General features: G+C 40.4%; 1 protein-coding gene across 5 annotated transcripts in view; it reads left to right on the top strand.

Moving 5' to 3' along the window:
• The window catches only part of LOC102299397 (vacuolar protein sorting-associated protein 13B), a 306,909-nt gene that overhangs the window by 89,746 nt on the left and 192,425 nt on the right, over positions 1-24,738 (top strand). The window contains exon 20 of one of the 5 annotated variants that reach the window (XM_014336113.2): positions 10,519-14,317. The exons of the other annotated variants lie outside the window; for them this stretch is intronic. Within the exon in view, the coding sequence (XP_014191599.1) occupies positions 10,519-10,616 (98 nt within the window). The 3' untranslated portion in view covers positions 10,617-14,317. Of the gene's footprint in view, positions 1-10,518; positions 14,318-24,738 lie in introns of those variants that run through there. 5 annotated transcript variants of the gene reach the window in all.

Consider the following 24,738-nt stretch of genomic DNA (forward strand, 5'->3'; position numbering starts at 1 on the left):
GTGTGTGTGTGTGTGCTACCAAAGATAGAGCTGTATTTTGCCCCTTGTGCATTTCAGTCTCAGATCAATCACTTTTGTTTTTGGAATATTGAAACGATTAATGCCCTAGACATCTAATTGATCTAATAATCAAATGTGTAGTAAAAGCTGGGGGTCAGCAGCGTGTGACTGTAAGGTAACAACTTTACCACACGTGGAACGTTTTTGTCATTCTCTCTATTTTTCCTAACATGCTGCTGAGGATAACACTTGTGTGTGTACACAGGGTTTTGGGGTGTCTCTTAAAGCTCCGTGTTTTGTATGGTGGTCAGGCTTACATCAAAGCCTTTGGTTAGCCCACATGTCCCATGTCCCTGCTGTCATCCAGAGGGTGACTAGGAGCCTGTTAGAGCAATGTTAATAGAATGATAGATGCAACGCCTCATTCAGCAAGAGATGAAAGGTGGTGTGGCACTGCTCTAAATAGGCTGGACACTTTGCTCCCACAGGGCTAGCTCAGAGGTTCAAGATTTTGTGATCATGACATTCCTCAGTTGTTGGAGCACTTGGTCTTGGCATCAAACACACTTTATTCTTCCCATGTGGTTCTGCTGAGTCCATTTACCAAATTCCTAAAGTGTGATCATTATACACTGAGTATACGACCAGGGTAGGGAGAAAAGCTGACTCCTGACAGTAGGATGCAGTGGAAAACACAGCAGAGTTATGAGCGATTTCTGCCCAGTTCTCAAAGCATAACGGGGGAGGGGGGGAATGGGGGTAATTGCCATTAAGCTACCAGTGTGTAGTCAGTGAAGTGTTTAAATATATATACATTCATATACCTTTATTTGATTGACTGCAGTTGATTATAAGTCAAGAGAAGTCTTGCTTTTTCGTATTTTGCCTCTGCCCCTTTTATGTATGAGTGATCTCTGCATTGTCTCATTTCTTAGAGCTTGTGACAGGCTCTGAAAATCAACAGCACTTTCCTTATAGATCCTTTAATTCATCCCAGAAGCCATTTCCTCAATGCCATGCACCTTCTAATTTCTCAAGGCTCGGAAAGGCTCATATCTCCAGGGGGGATGTTGGGAAATGTTCATTTTCAGTGTTAAAGTAAAGATAAATTGGTTGTTTTGATATATTGTTTTATTTGAATTATTTGTAGTCCAGTATTTTAATGAAAGCTTTGACACGTTTAATTGTCTCATTCTTTCTCTCACTCCTTATAACTCTTTTATACAAAGTTAATCTAAGGAGATGAGTAGCTTTTAAATATGGCCAGTGACATCTGTTTTCTGTCTAATTGTTTACCAGTGAACTAAAACAAAATTCCAATTTACTTAGAAAATGAAGAGGGTGGGTTGGGTGGCTATGGTCGGCGGTTGGAGGGAGTCCCTGTACACTTGTAGAACTCCTGCAGATCGGGAATAATGTGTTTTTATTTAACAGAGCTGAGGTTGGAACATTCTAATAAATTAAGCACAATTAAAGGCGTGGGTTTTTACGCAGAAGAACTAAGCAGCTCTGCTTTGAAGTGTCCTCTTTTATGGATCCAAAAGGGTCGAGTAATTTTATTTCTCGCCATTAACCCTTTAGATTACAACATGACGGTCCCACAGGCTTTCTCCAAGTTGATTAGTCGACCCAGATAGCCACAATATCCTTTTCATGCTCTTTTCTTCTGAAATAACAAAACTTTAAAAGCATTATGAGACATGAATAACAAAATATATCAGCGCCACTTTTTAATTAAATAAATAAAAGATAAACTATTGTAATAAATCAACAATGGAAACATGCAAGTCTGCAGGGCGAAGAGTCAGACTTGTGGTGCAAGTGAGGTAGCTGCTTTTAAGTCACAGCAGACAGCAATCCAGGTTGGCGGACAGGATCAGAAGGGCATAGGTTTTTCTTCCACATGGGCCTAGTTGAGAGCCAGGGACATGTCATCATTCACCAGCATGCATTGGAATGGATGCCTCTGGTATTAGATCTATAAATTATTTTTGAATTTAATAAGAGTAGAGCAGTGCCTTTAGTGACTGGGACCAGAAATCCTTGGCCATGTCATTCACAGTGACCTCTAGTGCTACTTTGAGTGTAAATTATCACTGGTACTCAAGAGACAGTTTGATCATTTTGATCCCTGGACAGTGGCTGGCTGGCTGGCTGACTATGTGCTTTTGGCTCAGTCTTGGGTCTGTCATCACTGATGGATGGGAAGGACTAAGGGGCCTTGGATGGGGCTAGTGTGCAAGAGTAAAGGGCTAGAGGGCGTGTGAGGAGCTGGGGTTTATGCTCAACCGTGGGGCAAGCAGCAGCCTGCAGGTGTCCCCCACCCCAAACACACACTCACTTTACCATTGTGATTTCAGCAGAGGAGGGAGGGACAAATGGCTCGAGTGAGTTTTATGATTGTAGAAGAGAGAGGGAGAGTGTGAGTCTGTGAGGGATAGCATGTGTTTTCCCTAGGCACGGCAGCAGCTGCGAGACAATGATTTATGCTTTTCTCAGAACTCTGGGATCTCAAAATGTTACATTTAATCAAGCACACTGAGAGCAGAGCAAATGTTAAAGATGTTCCCTATAAAGCCCTTCAGTTTTGATCTCTTTACCATACCATGGGAGCAGGGAGAATAGAGGAACAAAGTCATCTTTAATCTCAATTTTAACATATTGAAGGGAATAATGAAAGCTACATGGAATTAATCCTGTGCAAATTCCCAAAGTGCTGTAATACTGAACACACTTAGTTCCCTAATAGTTATTAAAGCTGTTTTCTTCTCAATTACTGCTTTAAAATTAGACAAATGGGGGGAAGAAAGTGCTTCAGAGTTTATTCTGAATTAAGTCTAAACATATTTATTATATATTTCTTATAGGAGAGCAGATACTACGTATATGTTGCATGCATTATAGTGACATTTCATGCAAACCTATATATAAGTGTTGGTGTGTATTTGTGCCCATTTATGTAAGTGTCCTGAGAGGCCTGTCCACAGCAGTCAGAAACAGGTGGGGTTCTACAGTACCTCGAGTCTGCAGACCCAAAGACTAATGAGAGCAGGTGGCACTGAAGCACCACCTGACTTTGATCTGACCGTTCGACTCGAGCACATGAATGCATTCCATTATACTCACTGGTCAGTGCATGCACGTGCAAATGCAGAGAAACTGCTACACATGCTATGTTTGCCTCTTTACTGAAATGATAGCCTTTGAATGGGTTGCACTGACACTGTAGATGGGGTGTGAACTGAAGTGGGATCTCCCTTGGTAGCCTCCTCCATTACAATCTTTCAAAGGACTGCCGTACTTTCATATGTCCATCTATCATGCTCTTTTCCCCTCCTTTGCATGTGTTCACTCACTCCATAGAGTGTTAAATCAACAGTCTGGCTTGGTTTCAGGCAGAAACTTGATGGCTTTAAGCTGCTGCCTGAACTTTTTCTGGCTGATAAATCTACAGTAGACAAAATGGTACTAAAAATACATTTATTGTACATGCTTGGGAGAAACCTCAGAAAGCAATTTACTAGGCAAATGTCATAAATGAAGTGACCAGCTCTTCAGCTGTTGGGACCTGATCAAAATTTCACAAGAGATGACTGTGAATAAATGAAGAGACAAGTAGCTACTTCAGATAATGTCTGGGAGTGTGCATTCATACAATTCTAAGGAGTATGAGAATTTAACAGGACTTACTCATTGGGCTTTGCCTCATGCAAATTAAAATGAGTCTTGCCATTCAATTTTAGAATCAAGGGCATGGAACTCGACCAAAACACGTTATCCCAAGTGTTTGTTTGTTTAAGCACCCAGTGACTTCCACAATAGTGTGTTTAATTACCAAGGCAGCTACTCTCATCATGTTTTGTGTATGTATGTAGCAAGGCAGGTAATCTGGAGATTAGACCCCAGAAAATCCTCTCAGAGATGGCTGTCGACGTCAATCACAGCCCATTACTGGAGCTGTTCATCTGTGAAGTGTTCGGCTATTTAGGCCAGTCTCACAGTTCTTAAAGCCTGAGGCAGAGGGACGAACATACAGATTGGGCACAAAGAGATGAGGGCTAAGGCTAGAGATGGGGTGGGGTTGGAGTGTGACTCAGGCTAAAGATAGTGATGCTAGTCCTCACTCTAATGATATCACAGCTCCAATGCGAGTATTTTATATCTTCCCTTCAGGATTCAATATGAACAGAAGATGGGATTGTGTTTACACCACGTAGTAAATGAGTGCAAATGACACACTCAGGAAACTTCTGTTATAATAACAGTGAAGTAACAGAATTGAAATAAGATTATAGAATAAAAGGAGAAATATAACATTTTGGAAAGATGAGATGTAGCACTGCTACCGTTACACAAATAACATTAATCAGTCATAATAATGGTTAGTTATTCTCTGCCTAGTTAAGGGGTTGAAGCTGTAGAAGATTTAGTCTCTAAGTGTGAAAAGAGGTCATTGTGGGTCACTGCTATTTTACCTCTGAAGGTTGTTGTCTAGGTAAGGTAGAGTCAAAGGGAAGGAGATAAGCAATTAGCCCTTCTCACCATGTGAAAGTGGAGAGAATATTACCTAATTAGTCTCATTAGCGTGATCTCTGGAAAGGCGTAATGACTGCTTGTAATGGCTGTGAAAGGATCTCGTATCACATTAGCGTGAATGTCACTTCCAGATGAAAAGTCTATAGCACTTAGAAATAACATGGGCACAAGGCAGAAGTCTAAAGTGTAGTAATGTTTCTGTACTAGTTTGAACTCAACTTTATGTTTGGTGTGTTTCCTTGTGACTACCTGTGTTGGCGATCCACACTGAAATAGCAAAAAAAAAAGGAAGTAAATCTCCTCTGTAAAGCACATGAACAGCATTCCAGTGACACTGCATGGATTTTGATAATGCCTACTTTTAGAAGCATTTAGTGCTGAGCTTTATGTTCTATTAAGTTAAGTCAGTACATGAAGAAATTAAATTTCCCACAGTTTTCTGATGATGCTTTCTGCTCCACAGCTGCAACATGGTGATTTAGCTTGTCAGCTACTGGGTGTAATGTAATTCCCGGGGCTCCCTGACTCATTTTACCACTAAGGTACATTTATTTTTAAGGTCTGTCAGTGACACACGCTTTCTTATTATTGAGTTATTACAACAAGTAATTCCAAGTTAAGCTCCTTAGAGGCAGATAGGGAGAGACTCTCCAGTGATCACTGCAGGAAAGGCGAAGGAGTTTTGTTTTGCTGTTTATAAAGGCAGAACAACACTACAACGCGTTAACAGGGCACACTCACTGTAAACTCTGGTTCATTGTGTTGCATACAAGCTGTTTACACTTTATCCAGCTCTGGATTGAGTAGCTGGGATGGAGGAGGTCAATTTACTTAACCTTATCTAATTGAATGTTGTCACTGGATCAAAGGTCGCCACATTCCACACAGTCAGATCAAACATCACACAGTACAGTCACAACAATTGGCTACCCTGGATCACTTAATCAGGGGCTTGAAGTTTTATTCTCACAAATTAGAGGGGATAATGTCCAGACGGACTGTGGAGGGCCTGAACACCGTCTTCAGTTATGCACATTTGGATTAGTTAGCTTTAATCATACTGGTACTAAGAGGGTTTCCTCAACTTTCAAGCAATTTACAATTTACTTTATACATTTCTGTGCATAAAATTTGTTGCATAATCCTTGCCAAAGCTGCCAAAGATATCTTTTAATTTATGTTAAAGCTTAAACCTTGTGATGCTTCATGATAAAATATACACATGTGCTGATGTGAGAGGCTGTAGTTTAGTAGATGCCCCATAATGGAGAATTTCTTTCTCTTTGCTGACAGAGACAAACATCAATTTGCGGTGGCTCCCTGTTCATCACGCCACTCAGTTTATCAGTGTCACTGTCTGTCTGTGAGCCATACTTCTGTCTTTCATCTCTCATTATTGCTGTTCCAGCAAGTGAGATCAACCACTACCTCCTCACATTATTAGAGGCTGGTTACTGATTCATACTCTGCCAGTCCTAAAGTCATATACAGGCTAACCAGAGTTCAGACAGATGCTGAATAGGCAGAGCAGAGCAGTACTGAAGCGAGCTGGCTGGAGTTCTGTGTCAGTAGCCAAACCAATATGTGTCTCGCCGCTTGAGTGCCCATCAGAAAACACGTGGTGGTCGTGGGAAGGGGATGAGAGCCCATTAGCTTCTACACAGCTGAGCTGCCGCGGCGCGTCTCCTCCCTCGTACCAAGCCCTCTCCTCACCTCTTCTCTCATTCCCCCAACGCGGCACTCCTCCGCCTCCACTCCCCTATTTTATGTGCTCCGCACAAACTTTCCCAGGCTATGCTGTTGCCCAAATGAGTCTGTGTGCGCACAGTGCGCAAAGCTTAACCACACAGAACCACAGCAGTATCAGCTCTTCCAAAGAATACAAGGGAAATTAAAAATTAGTGCAGAAGGTACATTCTCACATCAGGCAGCAGTGATGATAAAAAAAGGAGTTGAAAGGAAGGTGGTGTATAGGGTTAAGAAGGGGTAGGAGCTGATGTTCTTTGAAATCTCTTTGATGCTGATGTGGACATTATTACTGGAGAAGTACGTTAGATGTAAGTAATTAAGCTAATAGTTGTTGTAGGGTTCTGGGTGGGACAGCGGTGGCGGTGAGAGGCATTTCTCACAGCTCTCTCAGAATAAAAAAGGCAAAGTAATTAACAGAATCAGTCGGTAGGAACCAGACCAGGGGGGGTGGGTTGAGTGAGGCTCAGTCAGGAATGGAATGTGACACACACCAGCTTCACTAATGTTGAATTCTCCCATACAACTGGCTTATGCTTACACACACACACACACTCACACTTATTCACACAAACAGAACACTCTCAATAGTACCAATTACAAGGATTTTTGAGGGTTTTTTTTAGGCTGGCTTTTGTTCATAAATGCTCCTGGCAAAGAGCACATTTCAGCATCATCTGTTAGAAAGCAATAGAAGGAAGTTGAAAATTGGACTCTGCAAGGTTTTGTTTGCCACATATCCTGGTCTTCTGTTGTTCAAAGCATATTTCTTTCTGTCACTGAAAACCATTGTGATTTGTTCCAGTGACAGACAGACTGAAAAATGGATTCTCAGAGTCTTTATTGTATCGTCACGTATTTATCTCCTAAGAGTTCTGTAATTCTTCTTGTTTTGTATGTAGAGCTCTCATTTGTCTTCAAAGTCCCCCCACAGACCACACAGGAACATCACTGGCGTCATTTCCCATAAAAGAACCAACAGTCATGCTGCGATGACTAAGTATATGCAGGTTTGACCAGCAGAATGATTGGCAGCTGAAATTATTTAAAGATTTAAAGCTGCAGTCGGTAATGTTCTGCACCTTTCAACTGCATAAAAGATGACAAGAGCATGTTTTAGTGTTTGTACTAGTGATCCTCCACTGACCAGCTGTCTGTGGGTGTGTGTGTCACCAGAGTTTTCTTTGCCAGTAGCTTTTCCTAGAGACTAGTGGTGATTTGTAATACACCTCACTGGGCAGGACTAGTGTAGAGGCCATCAGTAAGTAACAAAAACAGAGTTTCTTTTTTTTTTATGGGGCATCTGTGCCAAAAGGTTCTTTGCTTTTTTTTTTTAACCGAGGCAGGTGTACATTTTTAGTCCTTTTTGTAATGCAAGTGTCACATTTTTACAAGAAAGAAATGCCAGCAGCATTAAGAGATGCTGAGCAGCCTGCTGTGCACTGATGTTTTCTTTTTTTTTTCTTGTCACTATTACATTTATTTAGCCAGCTGGAGAAAGGGTAGGATATACACTACACCAGCCACATCCTAACATTAATGGATAGTTTAGTTTATCAAGTTCCCTGTTAGCTGCAGGAATGCAGCAGCTATTCTTGCTGCAGCAGAAGTTAATGCCTCAGCTCTGTGAGTATTTATAAGTGTGTCAAACTAGCACAATATTGATATGAAACTAATACTTGGAGGAACATTTTGCTCGCTGTGGGTCCACTAGTTAAGCAGAAGTAAGTTAGACTCTTGTACGTCCAGCACATCTCTTTTGTGTATATTTTGTGTCATAGCAACCACAGTGTCATAATAAATAGCTAATAAAAACCACTGCACTCCCAAAGAGTTCTCAAATGTTCTCAGGTGGCTCTTTTGAAGAGTGTCTGGTTTTTTCAGCTGGCAAAACATGATTTAATGCAGACGCCCCTTTAATGATGGGCAAACGCCTTGTAACTGTTTCACAGTACACTATGCTATAATGGCTAGAGGCAGCATGCACAAAGTATGGTTTATATCAACTTGACCCATGCTGTCTACCTCTGACCTGGGACGGGAGGGTCAGCCACTGATTGATCTGTGCCTTTTCTTTTCTCATTTTTGTGCAGGTTTCTTCTATTTCATTTCATATTTCACTTATACATACAAGACATATGACCTTAAATGCTTAGGCCAGTTCCCTGGAAACTGTTGTGAGAATGTATGCTTTAGGTTTGAACTCTTTTCAGTTGCTTTTATTCATTTGTTCATGAATGTCAGTCTGGAAAAAAACTGTTTTAACTTTTATTTCCATGGTTAATCAACACCATATCTTCCCTGCACTTTATGTTGTTAAGTTTAACACTTCAACTTTGAGTGTGGCTTTTGGGATCAGGTATAAACATTTCGAAATTGGTTGAACGGCATTATGTAGAAACTAGTTCTGACAGAGCCTAAATAAGCACCTATTCAGAACTTTACACACAAATACAAAGCAGTTCCAGATCCCTTCCCTGTTGTAGTTTTTTTTTTCCACTCTGTACCCTCCCCTTCTCCGTCACTATCTTTACCCTCTTTACCCTCCCTCACTTTGTGGCTTTTTCCTCTTTTTCTGTCCTGCACCCATGTGCTCTTCTGTTCCTGGTCTCAGAGTTTACCACCACCCCCAAAGTCTATGCTGCTCTGCTCTGCCCCACTTAACCTTTGTTCAATTGCCTGCCAGGCTGGGCAGGAATGTTAATGGAAGCTGTCAGTGGGACCTGATTTAAAAGGTTACTGGGAGCTCCAACCAGAGCAGCATCCAGTGACAGAGGCTCTGGCCCAGTGAGAGTTATGGTGTTGTGGGTGAAGAGAGCATCCTCCTCCCTTTGCCCCTCAGCCTCTCCTGGTAACTTGAGCCTTATTGTTTCTGAAGGCCAGGCAAGGCCTTGTGACTGGTCATCTCCAGCTCAACTAAACTTTTATTGCCAGTTGTCATTTTGACTCTGAGCACCTATTAATTTTCTCTTCTGTGCCCGTTTTTACCATTGTTATTACATAATATAGTTTAGAGACAGGCCCAAACATGTCCAGTCACGACCTTAATTTAGTCACTTGTATGCTGATGACAGCTGATTTTTTTCCATGAAATGGCTTTCCATTTTGTAGCTTCTTAACTATATTTCAAACACATGTGTCAGTCTTTGTCATTCATTCTCACCATCAGCATTTTTAATGGCCATTACAGCTCTCTTATTTCAGGGTGAAATAATAAAGGCTTAATTAGAGCCACCTAAAATCAAATGGTTATCATTTGTTATGACCCATCGACACTGTTTTGCTTTCTAGACCTATGTGAGAGGAAAAATAAGAGTGAGAGACAGAGAGAAATGCAGACATACCATCCTGGTAACAGACTCTTTACCAAAATTAATAATGAAAACTATTTACCATGAAATATGATGCCGTGTTTTGAAAGCTGTGACTAATGTGAGTCTGTACCCACAGTGTGTAGTATCAGCATAAACTGTGCGGGCTGAGATTGAGGCCTGACACCCAACCTACAGGCTACATCTTTGCTTCTGTGTGGCTGAACTATACAGCCAAGGTGGAGACTTTGCTCCAGGGCTTTAGGCCTCTGTCAGTTCCATGGTTGACAGCACTATTAAGCCCTTACTTCTCTGGTATTTCTGGGGGAAAACAGACCAGACCTTTGACACTGGCGTCATACAATCTGAGTGTGAAACTGGTTTCATGTATATATGTATATGTTCAACTAAATATAAGCATGTCAGTGTCCTGTGTATTAGCTGTGTAACTTCCCAGTTACTAAAGGGCAGCAAATTTATCTAACTGGGGACATTTTGAATGCAGTGAGTTATATATAACCCACTCCTGTGGTCTGTTTTTGCCTGTGTATGCATGTAGTGTATAGATGTTTGTAAGTTTACTGGGTCTCCCTCATTATAGGTGTAGGCTTATTACCACGTGATATTTTTACATGATATTTTCTGCTTTGCTGTAGAGTTTTTCATGAAATTTAAGATATTTTTTAAGATAAACATACGTGTTGTCTGAGATTTTGAAGCTGATGGAAAATCTCATCTCATGAATCCACAGCCTCCTGAAATGTTGACACAACGCTAGTGATATCAAAACAGTAGAGAGAGCTAGAATGATAACGGATGAGTGTATTTAAGCAGAGAAGGGGGAGAGGGGGTTGTGACAGATAACATGAGCAGAGGAAGTGAAGACTGCTGATTGACTGCTGAATGAGTCTGCTCTGTTTTAAAGTGTCACTGCGAGGCCTGGATTTTGGACAAGCAGAAGATCCCTGTCCAGGTGCAGACACTAAATTCAGCCGGCTTCTCCACACACGGAGAGATGGATGACTTGGCTGCATGTGTGGTGCGCTGCATGCAGTAGGCCGGAATTCATGGAGGCCTGTTACCTCGTACTGAAAATTGGATATGACTGTGTGCTTATTAAAGACAGGAAATAAAAGCAGGTGTTTTTTTTCAGTAAGTAATATCTAAGAGATATCTTGGAAACTGTAAATCATTATTTCTGATAAACAAATCATTGGTTTGTTGAAAGTAATAGAATCTCTGCAAGCTTGCCGTTGTTCACACTGTATCGCATCGACTTTTATACAGTTTCAAGTTCTGGGCATTTCTTCAAATAGAGATTGGGTGACCTCCTCCTTTATGCAAAGCAGGCTTTTATAAGAGGAGAGCCTTTATTTCAAATTTTGCTTGATAAATAAACTAGTTCCTGAGCATGATCTCTCGACAGAGACCAGCTAGATTGTTTGAATCTGTGTTAGCTGGTCTTTGTTTTAAGGGGGAAGAGCACCATTATAAATGCATCTATACATACTAACAGAGGGTCTGTGATCAGCGGAGCATAAATGTTGTCACAGCTTGTAATGTGGAGGTAAAAAAACACATGTTTAGCAACTGACTGTACATGACATAAAAACAACTCATAACATGCATTTCATTTTAGCTAATATTTTTAAGATTTGTTACTTCGAAGCCGAACCCTAACACACTACAGTACAAATTCAACACTTCATCCAGCAATTTGAAATCAAAAGCCCTCAAAGAAACAATGTATTTGTGAGGATGGCATTGTTTTATAGCAGAGATTTGACACAAAAGGTGGATGGGGGTGTTTTTTCCCTGGCCTGTATCTGGGGACAAAACTTATTTGCTATTTTTATTTTCAGAAAAGCAGCACCGTTTCAAGATTTTAAGAGAAACGTAACTTCTTGTGGATTTGTTGTAAATCCCTTAGGTGGCCTAACCGTTAGTTGACCCGAGGCTTGGTCACTATTACGCTCTAACATGAATCAGAAATATTACCCTCTTTCAGAATAAGTTATAGACTTTTTCTCCTTTATTCTAGCTATATCAACACATTGATCTAATTCTCATTTTCCCTCTGATTAATTGCCATGCTTTGTGACTGCACCATTGTCCTCCTGGTGCACTTTGCATATTTTTCACATGCTGTCACTTTACCGCTTGTTACAAATCATTAAAATTCAAAAGGAAAAGTCTTTTATCTGCGTGGACATGTGCAAATACTGAGCGCTGTGGTGAAAATCTGCACAAAACCATTGTGCTTTGGTCAGTGTGTCTCTGTGTTTTTTCTTACGCAAGTGGGTGTACAGATTTGTGATGTTTTTTGTTATAGAGCTTTGGCGGCTTTGTTATGTTCTCCAACATTACAGGATCATTAAATCACTCTCACCCTTTCTCCTCCATCTGCGTCTGACTGACAGAGACCCTGCCTTTATTAGACAGGGCCTAAACGGACAAGGCAGGAAAGTGACGTGTGACAAACCTTAAAGGGTGGAAGATCCTTATAGTGAACTAATAAACCAGGCTAATCTGTAAACCCTGTAATGGCCAACACTCTCCCACCACCTCTGCAATCTCCAAAGTGTTGGCAACGATCTTTCAGAGCCGCTGCTTCTGGATCCCACTTAGCCTCTAAGCCAGCCAGCCAGTCGCCCTGTCAGTCCAATCTGCGCAGTGCGTCAGTTTTGTTTAAGAGTCTCTTTAATGCCCGTTGATTAAAGTGTCAGAGGTCATACCAGTCCACATTTTGTCTGTGTGTGTGCATGTGCGTGTGTCTGTGTGTGTGTGTGTGTTTGGGGCGGGGGCAGTGTGATAAGTAGCAGATGGGGGAGGTTCAGCAAAGGGACCTTATCAAGTCACATGGTGGATTTTTGATTAAGTAGAATTGCATGAAGTGTTGCATCAGGCCCTAGACATGTTTTTCGATCGTAGTCTTTTAGTACTTTAGTGAATGTACTACACCTATCCCAGCCATAAAAAAGCTCTATCTAGTTATAAAACTGTATACCAAGTGTGCTGTTTGTGATTGGTGGATGTGCTTTTGTTGAATAATAAACTCCTTCATTCTATATTCAGTATATCCAGCTGTGACTGGCAACTTTATATGTGTAGAAATCATTGATGTGGGCTACCGTATTGTCTTTAAGTATGCTAATTTTTGCAATGCTCTTTTCGTAACAGTAACAGTTGATCCGCTGCACATGCAATTCAGCTCATTTCTGGCACGGCACAGTTCTGTTATGTCCACTTCTCTTGTCTTGTAACCCTCTAACCTCTGACGGTCAATCATTCCAACCCCCTGCAACGGCTTGCTTACACTGCTGTTCACACCTCTCTTATCAGCCACCAGTGCTTTTCTGCTATCACAAACCTTCACTGGAGCTTCCTCTGCAGCCAAAGGGAAACCAAAACAGCCAGAAAGACTAAGCCAGTGTTCAAGAAAGACACTATTTCAAAATGAGATTCATATTTGGTCTCCGTACATTACATGGTGCCCATTAGTTCTTAGGTGGTCTCTCATTTCAGAATTTTAAGGCTTCCATAATCTGTCTTCTTACCTAAATCCAGTGTAATTTAATGTAATCTAATGTAATCTAAGGATTTGGGGTGAAATGACCTTGTTAAAAAGAAGATGCCTTATCCTGACAATCAACAGATCCACTGAGCTGGTGCCTTCACAATAGGTGGTAGGATGAACCTGTGGACACAAAGTAGTCTGACAGAGAGCTACTGGGGTGTCAGAGATGTAGAGGGGCATTTCAGAGGCATGGATGAGTCCCCCAGCACTTATCTTGGTGTGAACACGGGGTCATCCTTGCCACGGGAGGGAAGGAGCAGTGGGGTGCTGGAGACGGTTGTCGGACAGACAGTGGTTAGATAGTCTCGCTCCATTACCACTGCTTCATTGCATACTACATATTTAAACCTTCTTCTAAGCTCATCTGTAGCAGGTCCATCTGTGTCAAAAGTCCAGCAGTGAGTTTCAGATTTACTTGATAAGTTTTCTTTGTGAATATGGACCAAATACCGTAACTGATCCTGAATCCTTTAAATAGATCCAGAGTGAATTATGACAAACCTATTGTGTGATTTATTATGAATCATGCTAAACGTTACTCTGAGCTCTGTATACAAATGATAAACAGAGATCACAGAAAGATGACTAATGTGAAACCACTGCAGCAGACCGTCACAGAGTTCAAATTCTACACTTTATGGACAGTGAACATTTGGTCCTGAAACATCAGCTTAATAAACACCACTTGGAACTTGAAAACAGCGCAGCATCACGGCCGTTTGTGGTCTCCAGTTTAATCCATGTGAGTAATTACTAGCAGCTTTTGAGGTGAACACACAAAAATGTCACAGAAAAACCAATTACTGTGTGAGAGTATAGACAAGCTCTAACGCGCTTTTTTTTTTTTCGTCCAAAGATTTTTACACTTTTGTGTGTTTGCGTGACTGTACTATACTGAACTGTTTATTGGCCATGCTTTGTCAGAATGACACAGCACTGGGTGGGGTGAGTGTGAGTTTAGTTCAAATTGGCTGCATTTTGGTTGCGAGTTCTTCAGAAATACTAGACTTTCATGTTCGTGTGTGTTTTTGCATTGCCACATGTGTACATTGGTCATCAGGCTCTTCATCCTTGTGGCTTGCCCTCTGCAAGCTCCCATAGCCAGTATGAGTATGAGGCAGAGACTGTGGAGTTCAGTATGGGCAGACAGGCGGGCCAGCGTGTGTACATATGTGCTGGAAGATTATTGTACACACATAAAATGGGAATATGATCCAAAATGTGTGATAGAAAAGTAAAAGTAAATGATATTGTTACTATGAAATGTGTAATTAGATTTCATGTGTCCTGTTAGCAAAGTATATGGTCTGACTCAGTCTTGTTGTTTGTTGTCTTTTTATGTACAGTGGTAAATGAAGTGCTAAGGGGGCAACTAACCAAACAAATCTACGCAACTGTGAGTTAACCACAGACGAAATGTTGTCGTCGGCAGGTCAAACCAACGATGGTGTGGAAAGCAATAGCCCAGAAGTCTTGTTCTGCAGTGATTTCCTGACAAATATCTTCTTTAGTAAAAATATCTCCAAGTAAGTTTAAAGAATAGGTCACTTAAAAGATACCGGAGCGCCTCCCTCTGGGATCTGTGGTTTTAGTGGGGCAGCTCTCTGGGAGGCCAATAGTTCTCATTTGAGTGTGTTTCACATCTGTGTTTATCTGCATCACTATTCAAAGAGTGGTGGCAGACAGATATATTTAGTAAACTGTCCAGATAAAGGTTTTTTTTTTTTTTCTAGTTTAGTTTCCTGAACTGAAGTGTTTGTTAAAAAGTGGAAAAGTCATGTGTGTAGTATTTAAACGAGTGTGTAAATGAATCCCAAGCATTTTTAGCTTACGTGTGATTGATATCAGGGACGTCTTTGACCGTTTTTCTCTTTTTTGAGCAGCTTGCTTTTGTTTGTCACTCCGTGGCCTTAATCTTATGTGTTATTTCCTCCTGTCTTAATATTTGTATATATGCCATAGAGGTCCTTTGTACTTTGTCCATTCTTCATGTTTTTTTCTCCTTCATCTTTCTTTTCTTTTTTTTTTCTTATTTGATAACTTGACTTTGCTCTTGCCGTTTCTTTTTTCCCTCATTCATCTCTCCGACCCAAACTTTATTCCTTTCCCTTCAGTTATCACCCCCGTGTTCCCTGTTCTGCTCTCCCTGCTCTCACTGTTGTTTATGAGAAACTCTTTCTGACCTTTTCCACGTCCTTGTTACATCACTGCCCCCTTGTGGTGTTTTGTCTCGCTTGAGAGCTCCCCACTGTCAGTTTGATGGTACGCTACAGTCAGCGAGTTGAATGTCTTGAGACCGACTGTTCAGCCTGATTAAAATAAAGCTGAAGTGGTATTTAATGGGGCCAAGTGTGGATAACATAGGCAAGTCCGTGAAGCGTTAAGGGGTTTAATAAAGACTTACTTATGGGTAATTAAATAATTTCTTTAAAACCCGTAAAACTATTTTAAGGGTAATCAAATAGTCATTGCAATGAAATGTTTTTGATATAAAGAGAAAATGCTGACAAATAAGTAGGAAAGAAGACCAAATTACTGGTAATGTCAAAAAAAAATTGATAATAATTTACATAAAGCTGTGTTATTCAGGCATAACATGAAAATCACTGATGCATTAAGTGCACAAAACCAATCTCATCTCATTCCAATCCAGTGCAAGCTAGCAAACCTTTGGTCCTCATATTATTGTGGGTATTACTTTGGCTCACACCTCTAACTTTGCAGTAGTTTAAACAAGAGGTAGTAGACACAATCATGCAGATAACCTTTGCATGATTACGTCTGACATTATGTGTGACTTTCACTGAAACCATAAGGCACCTTATAAACGTGCTACGTGGAAACGCACTCAAACATATCTTGTGTTTGCTGTGTATATTTGTGTGTGTGTGGCTGGCTGCATGCTCATGCAAAAAATGTGTAAATGCACAAAGCAGAAGGAATGTAGCCATTCAGAATTCTTCTCCTCTACAAATAAATATTTGGTGATGACAATATTGGAGATTTGTTAAACACGAGTAGGGTAATTTTCTAGTCAAATAAACCTCAGCAGTACTGGTGGTGGAGATGTGGGGTTGGGAGGGGGGGAGACCAGATGTCTGATGGCAAAAAAATAGAGAATGATAGAGTGGTATATGCTTATGAAGTGGAGAGAACAATAATAATTATGAGTGAATATTATAGAGTCTGAAATAATAATGACAATGTTTGTGGCGCTTTTAGTTGGCCTAATACCTTTTCTTACTCTGTCACCCGTTTGTAATATGATTTTAGCAAAAAGTACATTAGCCAATGTTGCAGGTGTTGTCAACAGTTCTCGCTAGGATCTTTGACTTTTGAATAAATATAACAGTTTTTGTTTCTTGTCAACTGAGGCGTTTGTACAACTTTTATTTCATAAAATAATTTTTGCTGTAAGGTTACTTGTTCACTTGTTCTTTCACAATAATTTTTGAAACAGTGTCCACATTAAGTTAATTTAATAGCTTCGAGCATCTCTTTCATAAGTTTGGTCTTGTTTTATTTACAAAGCCATGTTTTTTTTTTAACAATCATAAATATTCCTCAGTGAAATTATCACTACTTGAGATCACTGGCTAGAGTTCAAAGTGATATTACTGTAGTATTTTATGAAATCTGAACCAGACATGACTTGAAAGTCTGGTACAGAAATTGAACTTTTTGAACTCCAAACTGCTTCTCAGGCTAAACGTCATTTAAATGTTAGTTAACTTTTTAATGTAAATTAAAAAAAAAAAAATCAACAACTTTCTTTTTTGCCCAACTGTAATTATATTAGTCTTTTATATCATTAGAAACAAGATGTTAAATTCAGCTTTTGTCCTAAGGTTTTTGATTGAACAGAGTAAATGGACTTTTTTCTTAAGGAGTCCTCGCACTCATTGTCACATAATATTTTCAATATGTTGTTGTAGCAAGAAACGTGCAGCACAGCTTAGGAGTTTTCTTGTATAATGACATCCAAGTTCAAAAGTTATTGAGTGTATGACATGTATAAATTCACTGAATCATAGAGCAAGTTTGAGTTTTTATCAGGCTCTTGCAATTAACCTGCTTCATTCACGTTGTTCAACTCGTTGTAGGTGAGCAATATAACTTTGCTTAAAATTGTCATATGTTTCTATGTCTCTATGAATCTTTTTAAAGCTTTGGAGTTTCTCTAAAATCTCACTAAAGGTTTTTAAGTTCCCTTTTTGCTTTGTCCTCTGTGGCTTCCCTGTACGATATGCTAAACCAAGTGGCGACTGGACCGCACACTGCACCCGGTGTGAAAGCAGTTTTACCCCAACACTTCCCAAAGAATCCTCAAGACTTGAAGGTTAGGCAAGACAAGAAATGAATCTAGAATGACTGAGACTGCCCTATTGGTGTCCAGGCTACATCATCTGGTTCAGCTCAGCACAAAGGTGTGGTGGCTGTAAGTGCAAGTTCTCAGTGGACTTTGTATTTTGTGGTGTAGAGGAGGAGAGCCACCCAGCAGAGAAGTGTTGTTTACTTTGCTTGTCTTTTGAATGAATGGCATGAAGTAAAGGTTGACTGGCAATTTGAGAATTGTTTGCTGTTCGGTACCCTTTTACCACAGTTGCACATTACCTTGCAAGATACATAATGTGTTATGTGCGTGCCCCTGTCACAGCTCCTTTGTGGTTGACAGCAATAGATGTAATCAGATGAACTAAAGTATTTGAAGCAGGTCATATTGGGGTGAGCCAGCAGTTTCACAGATTATGTCCCCACTCCCTAACTTTATGATGGGTTGGAATGAGAAGAAACCTAAGAGGGCTGGACAGAGGTGAGGGCAGGCTTTGCATCTGAAAACCCTAAACATGAAAAGTTTATCTGGAGATGTGATCAAAGTTAGCTGCGTGTGTGATCTTTTCACATTTAAAAATGTACATCTGTACCAGCATTTATCTTTATTTATCAGCATTTATATAAGCTTTTGCGTTTTAATCTGTGGGCATCCATGGAACTTTAAGGCATACACAGTATATAAGTCTGTCTACCAAGAACACGCCATTGCCAGACCTCACATTATAACTGGGTGTATGCAGCTGTGTAATATAATGTAATGAAGCATTTTTGAAAATGTTTAGCTCATTATACCCAAAGGCACATAAGTAATCAGTTCTGTAATGCCGACTCTTAGCCTCATAATGCCCGTTGGTTATGACTCAGCAGCGAATGAGTAAACATTTAAATGTGTTTAAGAAAAGGTTTTTTATTCACAGTGAATGAGCACCACTCGTGCCCTGTCCAGATGTTCTGTACCCCAGCAGAAGACCAACAATGCGCTGGCCCTCACATACACTGGTATGGTCCGTAGTGTGAGGCAGAGAGATCTGTCACATGGCACGATAGCCTGCGTGCCTGAGGAGATGCCAGGGTTTATTTAAATAGCAATTCTAGTTAACGTTTTTGAAAGTGAGAGTAGCGATTTATTGTTTAGCTGTGAGTCTGTCAGTGAGATTCTTATTTCATGACTTGTCTGATAAGTCCAAGAAAAATAAACCTGCACCTGAGCTGGGTTTATAGGGCTGCCTGACGTCAGGTCCATTATCCACAGCATTGACTGCATATTTTTTATTCCACTACATTCTGGAGTGTGCGTGTCCATGTGTGGTGATACCTAATGTCTGGTGTAGTGTAAGTGATATTTTACCCCTCCAACAAGATACATAAAGTAGATGTGTTCAGTAACTGCCAAGCATGTTCCTGATAAAGGATACAGCATTTAAAACTACATGTAATACTACTGACTACATGTAGTTACTCGAGTAATCTGGAATGATATTTCGAAAAATGAATTTAAAGCTGAGAAAGAAGCTCCACAAAACGAGACCATAAATCAAATCCACTATTTTAGGACGTACTAGGTAAATATGGCTTTTATATTAACTCTAAAGCCCTGTCTGAAAAAAATGTTATGCATTTTGCAATGCTTGTGTAAATTATGATTATAGTTTGTGTTCCTCATTGTTCCTGACTCGGAGCTTGAGCCAGGTATGTGACATCATGAGGGTAAGGTTCATGTCTCGCATGCTTTGCTTCAGCAAAGCTCCTATTTTGCAACAGTATCTTCTGTTTGATCTAACATTGTTTCAGCGTCCTGACCTCACAGCAACCAAAACACAAGTTGAACAGAATCTTTTAAAGTTAGGTAATGCACTGAGGACCCTTGTTGACCATCCCTTGGGCTTTGAAAGAGAGATCAGTTCATTTGAGCCTGTTGTCTGGTCTTTATTACTCCGCTCCTCTGGAGCTCAAAGAGTTGACTAGCTGCACCCAGCTCAGGGGTGGGATTCCCAAAAGCACATCATCACCAGATTCATATTAGCCCGTCTTCTTACAGTGAAAGTAAGACAGTCTTAACACTCAGATAATGTTTCCCCTCGCTTCTGGGGAGGGTTAGGTAGATAAGTTGCCAGCGAATGAGAACAGGATTGCAAAGACTGTTTAATGTAACATAATGCTCTTAATTTATAACACAGTTACTTGTTTTAAAGAAAACAAAATGAATCAAAGTCATTCCAAAATGACACACTGCAAAAAAAAAAAAAGTTATTCTGGCATTGAGACCACCTGCGAATACATGAAGTGGAAAGAGGGTTAGAGTACTTCCTGGAAATCAGCATGCTCTTTCATAATTATTGTTTCACAATAACTCATCAGCTGCCTGAGGTTATAGAGCCTGCCTGCAGGTGAATGTATGATTACTGGCAGTCAAACATCACCGCAATTATTTTTTTCTGCTTTATATTGCAATTAGCAAAAGTAAAGGCTGCATTTGGCATTGTTTTAGCATTATAGCAATATAAGCAGATTTTTGTGTTATTATAGGGTCTTTACCTTACAATCTAAAGCACCTTGACTTGATTGTTGTTGTAATTTGGCGCTATATAAATGAAGGTGAATCTAATTTAATTTAATTGAAAAGTAGCTGACCTGTGTCAGTTTTTTAAACCATCTCTTCTCTTGTGTGACATCAGCATCCACAACATTTCCATGATGCTGACGAGTAAAATCCTAGTACCCTCTTTCACACATTTTCCATACTAAAGTCTTTATGCAGCAAAAAACAAAAAGAAGCAAAGAAGTGGAAACATGAAACTAATGACTTGCCCCCACTGCTAGACCCTTTTAAAACTTTAGGTACTACACCCACAGATTATATTGTAATAGTAAATCTGACATTTATCTCAGAGTCATCATCATATTCATCAATTCATCTGCATCTTGACTCGTTTTTGGAAGAATTTTCTTTACACCAAAAACTGAATTTGAATCATTTGCAACCTAAGCTGATTTTAATTTTATCAAAATATGAAATCTCGAAATTGGCATTAACTGCTGACTTCTCTCAGCGGTCAGCTGGAAACTCAATGTATGTTGTGTATTCCCCATGGCAAAAAGATTGGATGCTGTAATTTGTCTGTGGCCGTTGTACATCATCTAAGCCTCACCAAAATAATACTTCAAGTCATTAAAAGTATAGCATGAACTTGCCATTAATGCATAGATAGTATAAATAGGATGAGAGTGTTGTGAGGCTCCTGCTATCTGTCTGTGTTTTCCTGTTTATAGTAAAAGTCTTTAAAGAAGTGCAGAACAAAGAGAAGTAGTCAGAAGAGTAAAGGAAGACATGAGTAATATCAGTTTGTGGTCAGCTTGTATTTAGCAAATCTCCCCTCACTTCCCATCCTATGTGAGTGATGCTTGGAGTTGAGGGAGGACTTGTAGACTCAGGGGATAAAGGTTGATAATCATGTTCAACCAGTGGAACTCCTTTGATGTGGATTGTGTTTTTATCCTCTGAGGCTCTCTGCCTGGACTCATCCCCTCCAGCAGCTGTGCACTGGGCAGCCAGCTGTCCAGGGTGAGACAAAAAGGGCGAGTGAGTGAGTGTCCTAAGGTGCACACACACTCTGCTGGCCGTGTGTGTGTGTAAACAATACTTGCTTATGACAATAAATGAATATGAATGAATGTTACATACTGTTGAGATACCAAAAATGTACACTTGCATGCCCACCATCCAACACTAATGTCCTATTTCACGTTCACATACAGAGTATGCACACAGACAAGGTTTAGCAGTACAAGGTGCAGGTGCCTTCTAGCACCATCGACCACTGTTATTGTAATGGGCAGCTCCCCACACAGCTTAGATAGAATGTGTAGACATAACAGTAAAGATGAAAGCAGGATGAAAGAGAGATGGTATGACCTTGCACAGCATGACAGTAGATTAAAAGGAAGGTATGCTGTTGCCAAACTTTATGGTTCGCCTTTTAGCCATACAATTCGTTAACCTCGACAGGTAACGGCACCCTGGGCAGAGTACAGTCTGGGATGGATGGTCCTGTATCACAATACCAGGTCGATCATTTGCAATTTATTGTTCTACAAGATGTTTTTGACCCTTTCTCTTTGAGAAATGAGAGCAAATTTAAACTTCTTCTTTAGCGTACTCTCAATCTTTTTTTTTTTCTCGTAAACCTTCTCTTTTTCTCTCTCACTGCCCCCTCTCATTTCGTTCTACTGCCTCAGGCAGTTGTGTTCATTAACCTTGGATGTAATTATTTTTGTTTTAGTCTCATATTGCTGACATTTCAACTCAGGGGCTCCTCAATCAGGATTAACCCAAACCGCAAGAAATCACACTTCACAGCCTTTTCTTACAGCAGTGCTTGTTGCCTCCAATTTCAGTCAAATTAAAGGTTTATTTTATCTAGCCGGTTTTTTTTTTGTAATTTTTTTTCCACTCAGCCCCTGTACCGTGAGAAAACAAACCAGACTGCTTGCCTTTGATTTGCTGGTTGCTAGCGACTTTCTAACTATCCCCAACTCTCTTTTTCCCTTTGTAAGGACAAAGCAGTCCTCTGTACAAGTGCCGGTACTAAAGATTGAGATCACGCAGGTGGCAGTAGTATAACAAGCTGCTATGGAAGAAACTTCCCTCATATATTTACTTACTGTGCAGCGTTAAACTTGTAGTCTGATGCTGGTGATTAAGGTTACTGCTTTCTGAATTTTACACAGTAAACACATTATTTTTTCCCCTGTGTGTTTGAATTTGTGGTTTTCATATGATTAAATAATGCATCTGGTCCTGCACAGCTGGTATGTGAATATGCGCTGTAAGTTATGCATGTGTTTCAGTGCACTATAATGTGTGTGTGATATAAAGCAAAAATATTGTATACATACTTGGCCCCCTCAGAGCAGTGCTTTCCTCACTTTGCCTTGGGGGCCTTTAGGTCCACAGGAACCCTCAACTCATCTTCCTGCCCCTGGGGCTCTTAGTCTCAACACAGTAGTAATAAACTATCATCACTCTGAGTCAAGTGTGCGTGTGTCAGCCAGACTGTTACTACAAATGTGTGTGTGCAGCAGTAGTCATAGACCAAGCAGTAGTTGTATAATCTCATCACTTTGAGTGGTCCTCTGGGGGTCCCAGGCTCCTCTCGCTGTGTGTGGTTTGACCTCTCATGGCCTTCCAGCCCCCCACATGCCCATTAGATAAACAGGCAGTAAACACAGCCAGCCCCGGCACTGCTCTCTTCCCTTCACAGCATATACAAGACCTGCAGATGAAAGGACTCGTTCCCGACACTAATAGCCACTAGACATTAGCTCCCATCAACCTCCTCTGGCTCATAATCAAAAGTTGAGCCACCATATTCATAGGGTTTCTAATAATAGTAGACATCTTGAACTCTGAACTTGAAATGTAAAATTGTTACTCCCTCAGGTATGACCCCCTCCCCCTGGATGTCTACTAAACTAACAGCACAGAAGTTTAAAAAAAGCTAAGTGAGTCCTGGTCAGTTCGCATAGATTATACAAGTGAAGGCTGTGTGAATACAAACAATTTATATATAAATGATACGTTTTATTATAAATGCAGGCCCTGGGTACACTGGCATGTTGAAGTTGGGGGTAAAGTTGTTTTCGTTAGCTTATCAGGCTTGCAACTGTATCTGGAAAAGAGCAGGTTGATGTAAGGCCACAAGATTTATGAAGGTGTGAATTGCGCAATAACATGGTATCACAAGAAAATATATCACAACCTATTTTCTTGGCAACCTTGGTGTGAGCAGTAAATGTGTGGTGTGGATTCTATCCAAATAATCCAAATCTTGGTCTATATTAAGTTTGCTTTAGCTAATGCTATCATAGCATGTAATACTGAACAACTATGGCTTAGAGGTAGTTTTCTTGTTGTATTATCAAAGTTATTTTAACATTAATGTTATAATAAATGATCTGAGTATTTCAGAAACGTCTGAAACTGGAATTTTCTCATGCAGTTGTCTCTAGGGAGGGGTCTAAAAAAGAGAAACTATGCAGTGAACATCAGTTCTTTGGATGAAAATGGTTTGTGCTGATAAAAACTCAAATGGCCTTATGTTCTACTGCATGAGGTATGCAGAAGAGCATCGCTGAATGCACAACATATCAAACCTAGAGCAGCGGAAGATAACATTATAAACTATATTTTCCACATGCTAAACAAATTGAAAAATTTGAAGATTTGATAAAACAATATTGCCTGTATGAGGAGTCTGGATTTCTCCTGCAACATCCAGATGGTAGGATCAGAGTTTGGCATAACCAGTGTGAAAGCATGGAGTCATCCTGCCTTTTATCAACAGTTCAGGCTGCTGCTGCTGCTGGTGTGATGGGTTGAGGGATATTTTCTTTGGACACTTTGGGCCCTTTATTAGTACCAAGTGAGCATTGTTTAAGCGCCCCATTCCCACCTGAGTACTCTTGCTCACCATGTCCATGCCTTCCTGACCACAGTGTCCTCATCTTTTCATGGTTGCTTCCTGCAAGATAACAAATCATTTCACAATACTTAAATGATCCAAAAATCATCAGGTCGCAAGCCAGCACAGAATCTTTGGGTAGAACGGGGAGATTTGAATCACGGATGTGCAGGTGCCAAATCTGCAGCAACTGTGTGACGCTATCATATTAATATGGACCAAAATCTCTGAGGAATATTTCCAGCAACTTGTTGAATCTATCCACACAGTGAAATAAGGCAAAAGGAGGATAACTCATGGCCAGAGAGAGTATTTTATCCCTTCTGTTTTTATCAGCTGAAAAACAAATAGAACAAGGGAAATGAGTTGTCACCATAGCATGGTTATGTGTTCATAGACATAAACCAGGATCTTAGTCAAATTGAGTATGTGTCCTTTCAACTAAGAAGGGGTCTGTGTCCTTTGCAGCTTTGAGGCTGAAGGATAAAAGCAGCCTATTTTGCAATTGCTGCTGCTACTTTTTTACCTTTAAAGACTTGTCTCAGTTATCTCATCTGAGTTCCCTCCCTTTGTCATTTCACCCCCCCCCCCATCTTTCTGCCCTCCCTATTTTCCCACTGGTCTGCAAGAAGCTGATCTGAAGAGCATTTCAAATGTGTTTAGAGTAGCTGATTCATCGCTGCTTTTGTGCCATGGTTTGTTAATGTAGGGCAGCTGATTGTAGTTTGGAAGTCCTGTGTCGCAGGTGGCTTAAGCATCCTTTATTTATGCA

The sequence above is a fragment of the Haplochromis burtoni genome, unplaced genomic scaffold, assembly GCF_018398535.1.
Source record: "Haplochromis burtoni strain Fernald_Lab_line unplaced genomic scaffold, NCSU_Asbu1 Contig_130, whole genome shotgun sequence".
NCBI classification, from domain to species: domain Eukaryota; kingdom Metazoa; phylum Chordata; class Actinopteri; order Cichliformes; family Cichlidae; genus Haplochromis; species Haplochromis burtoni.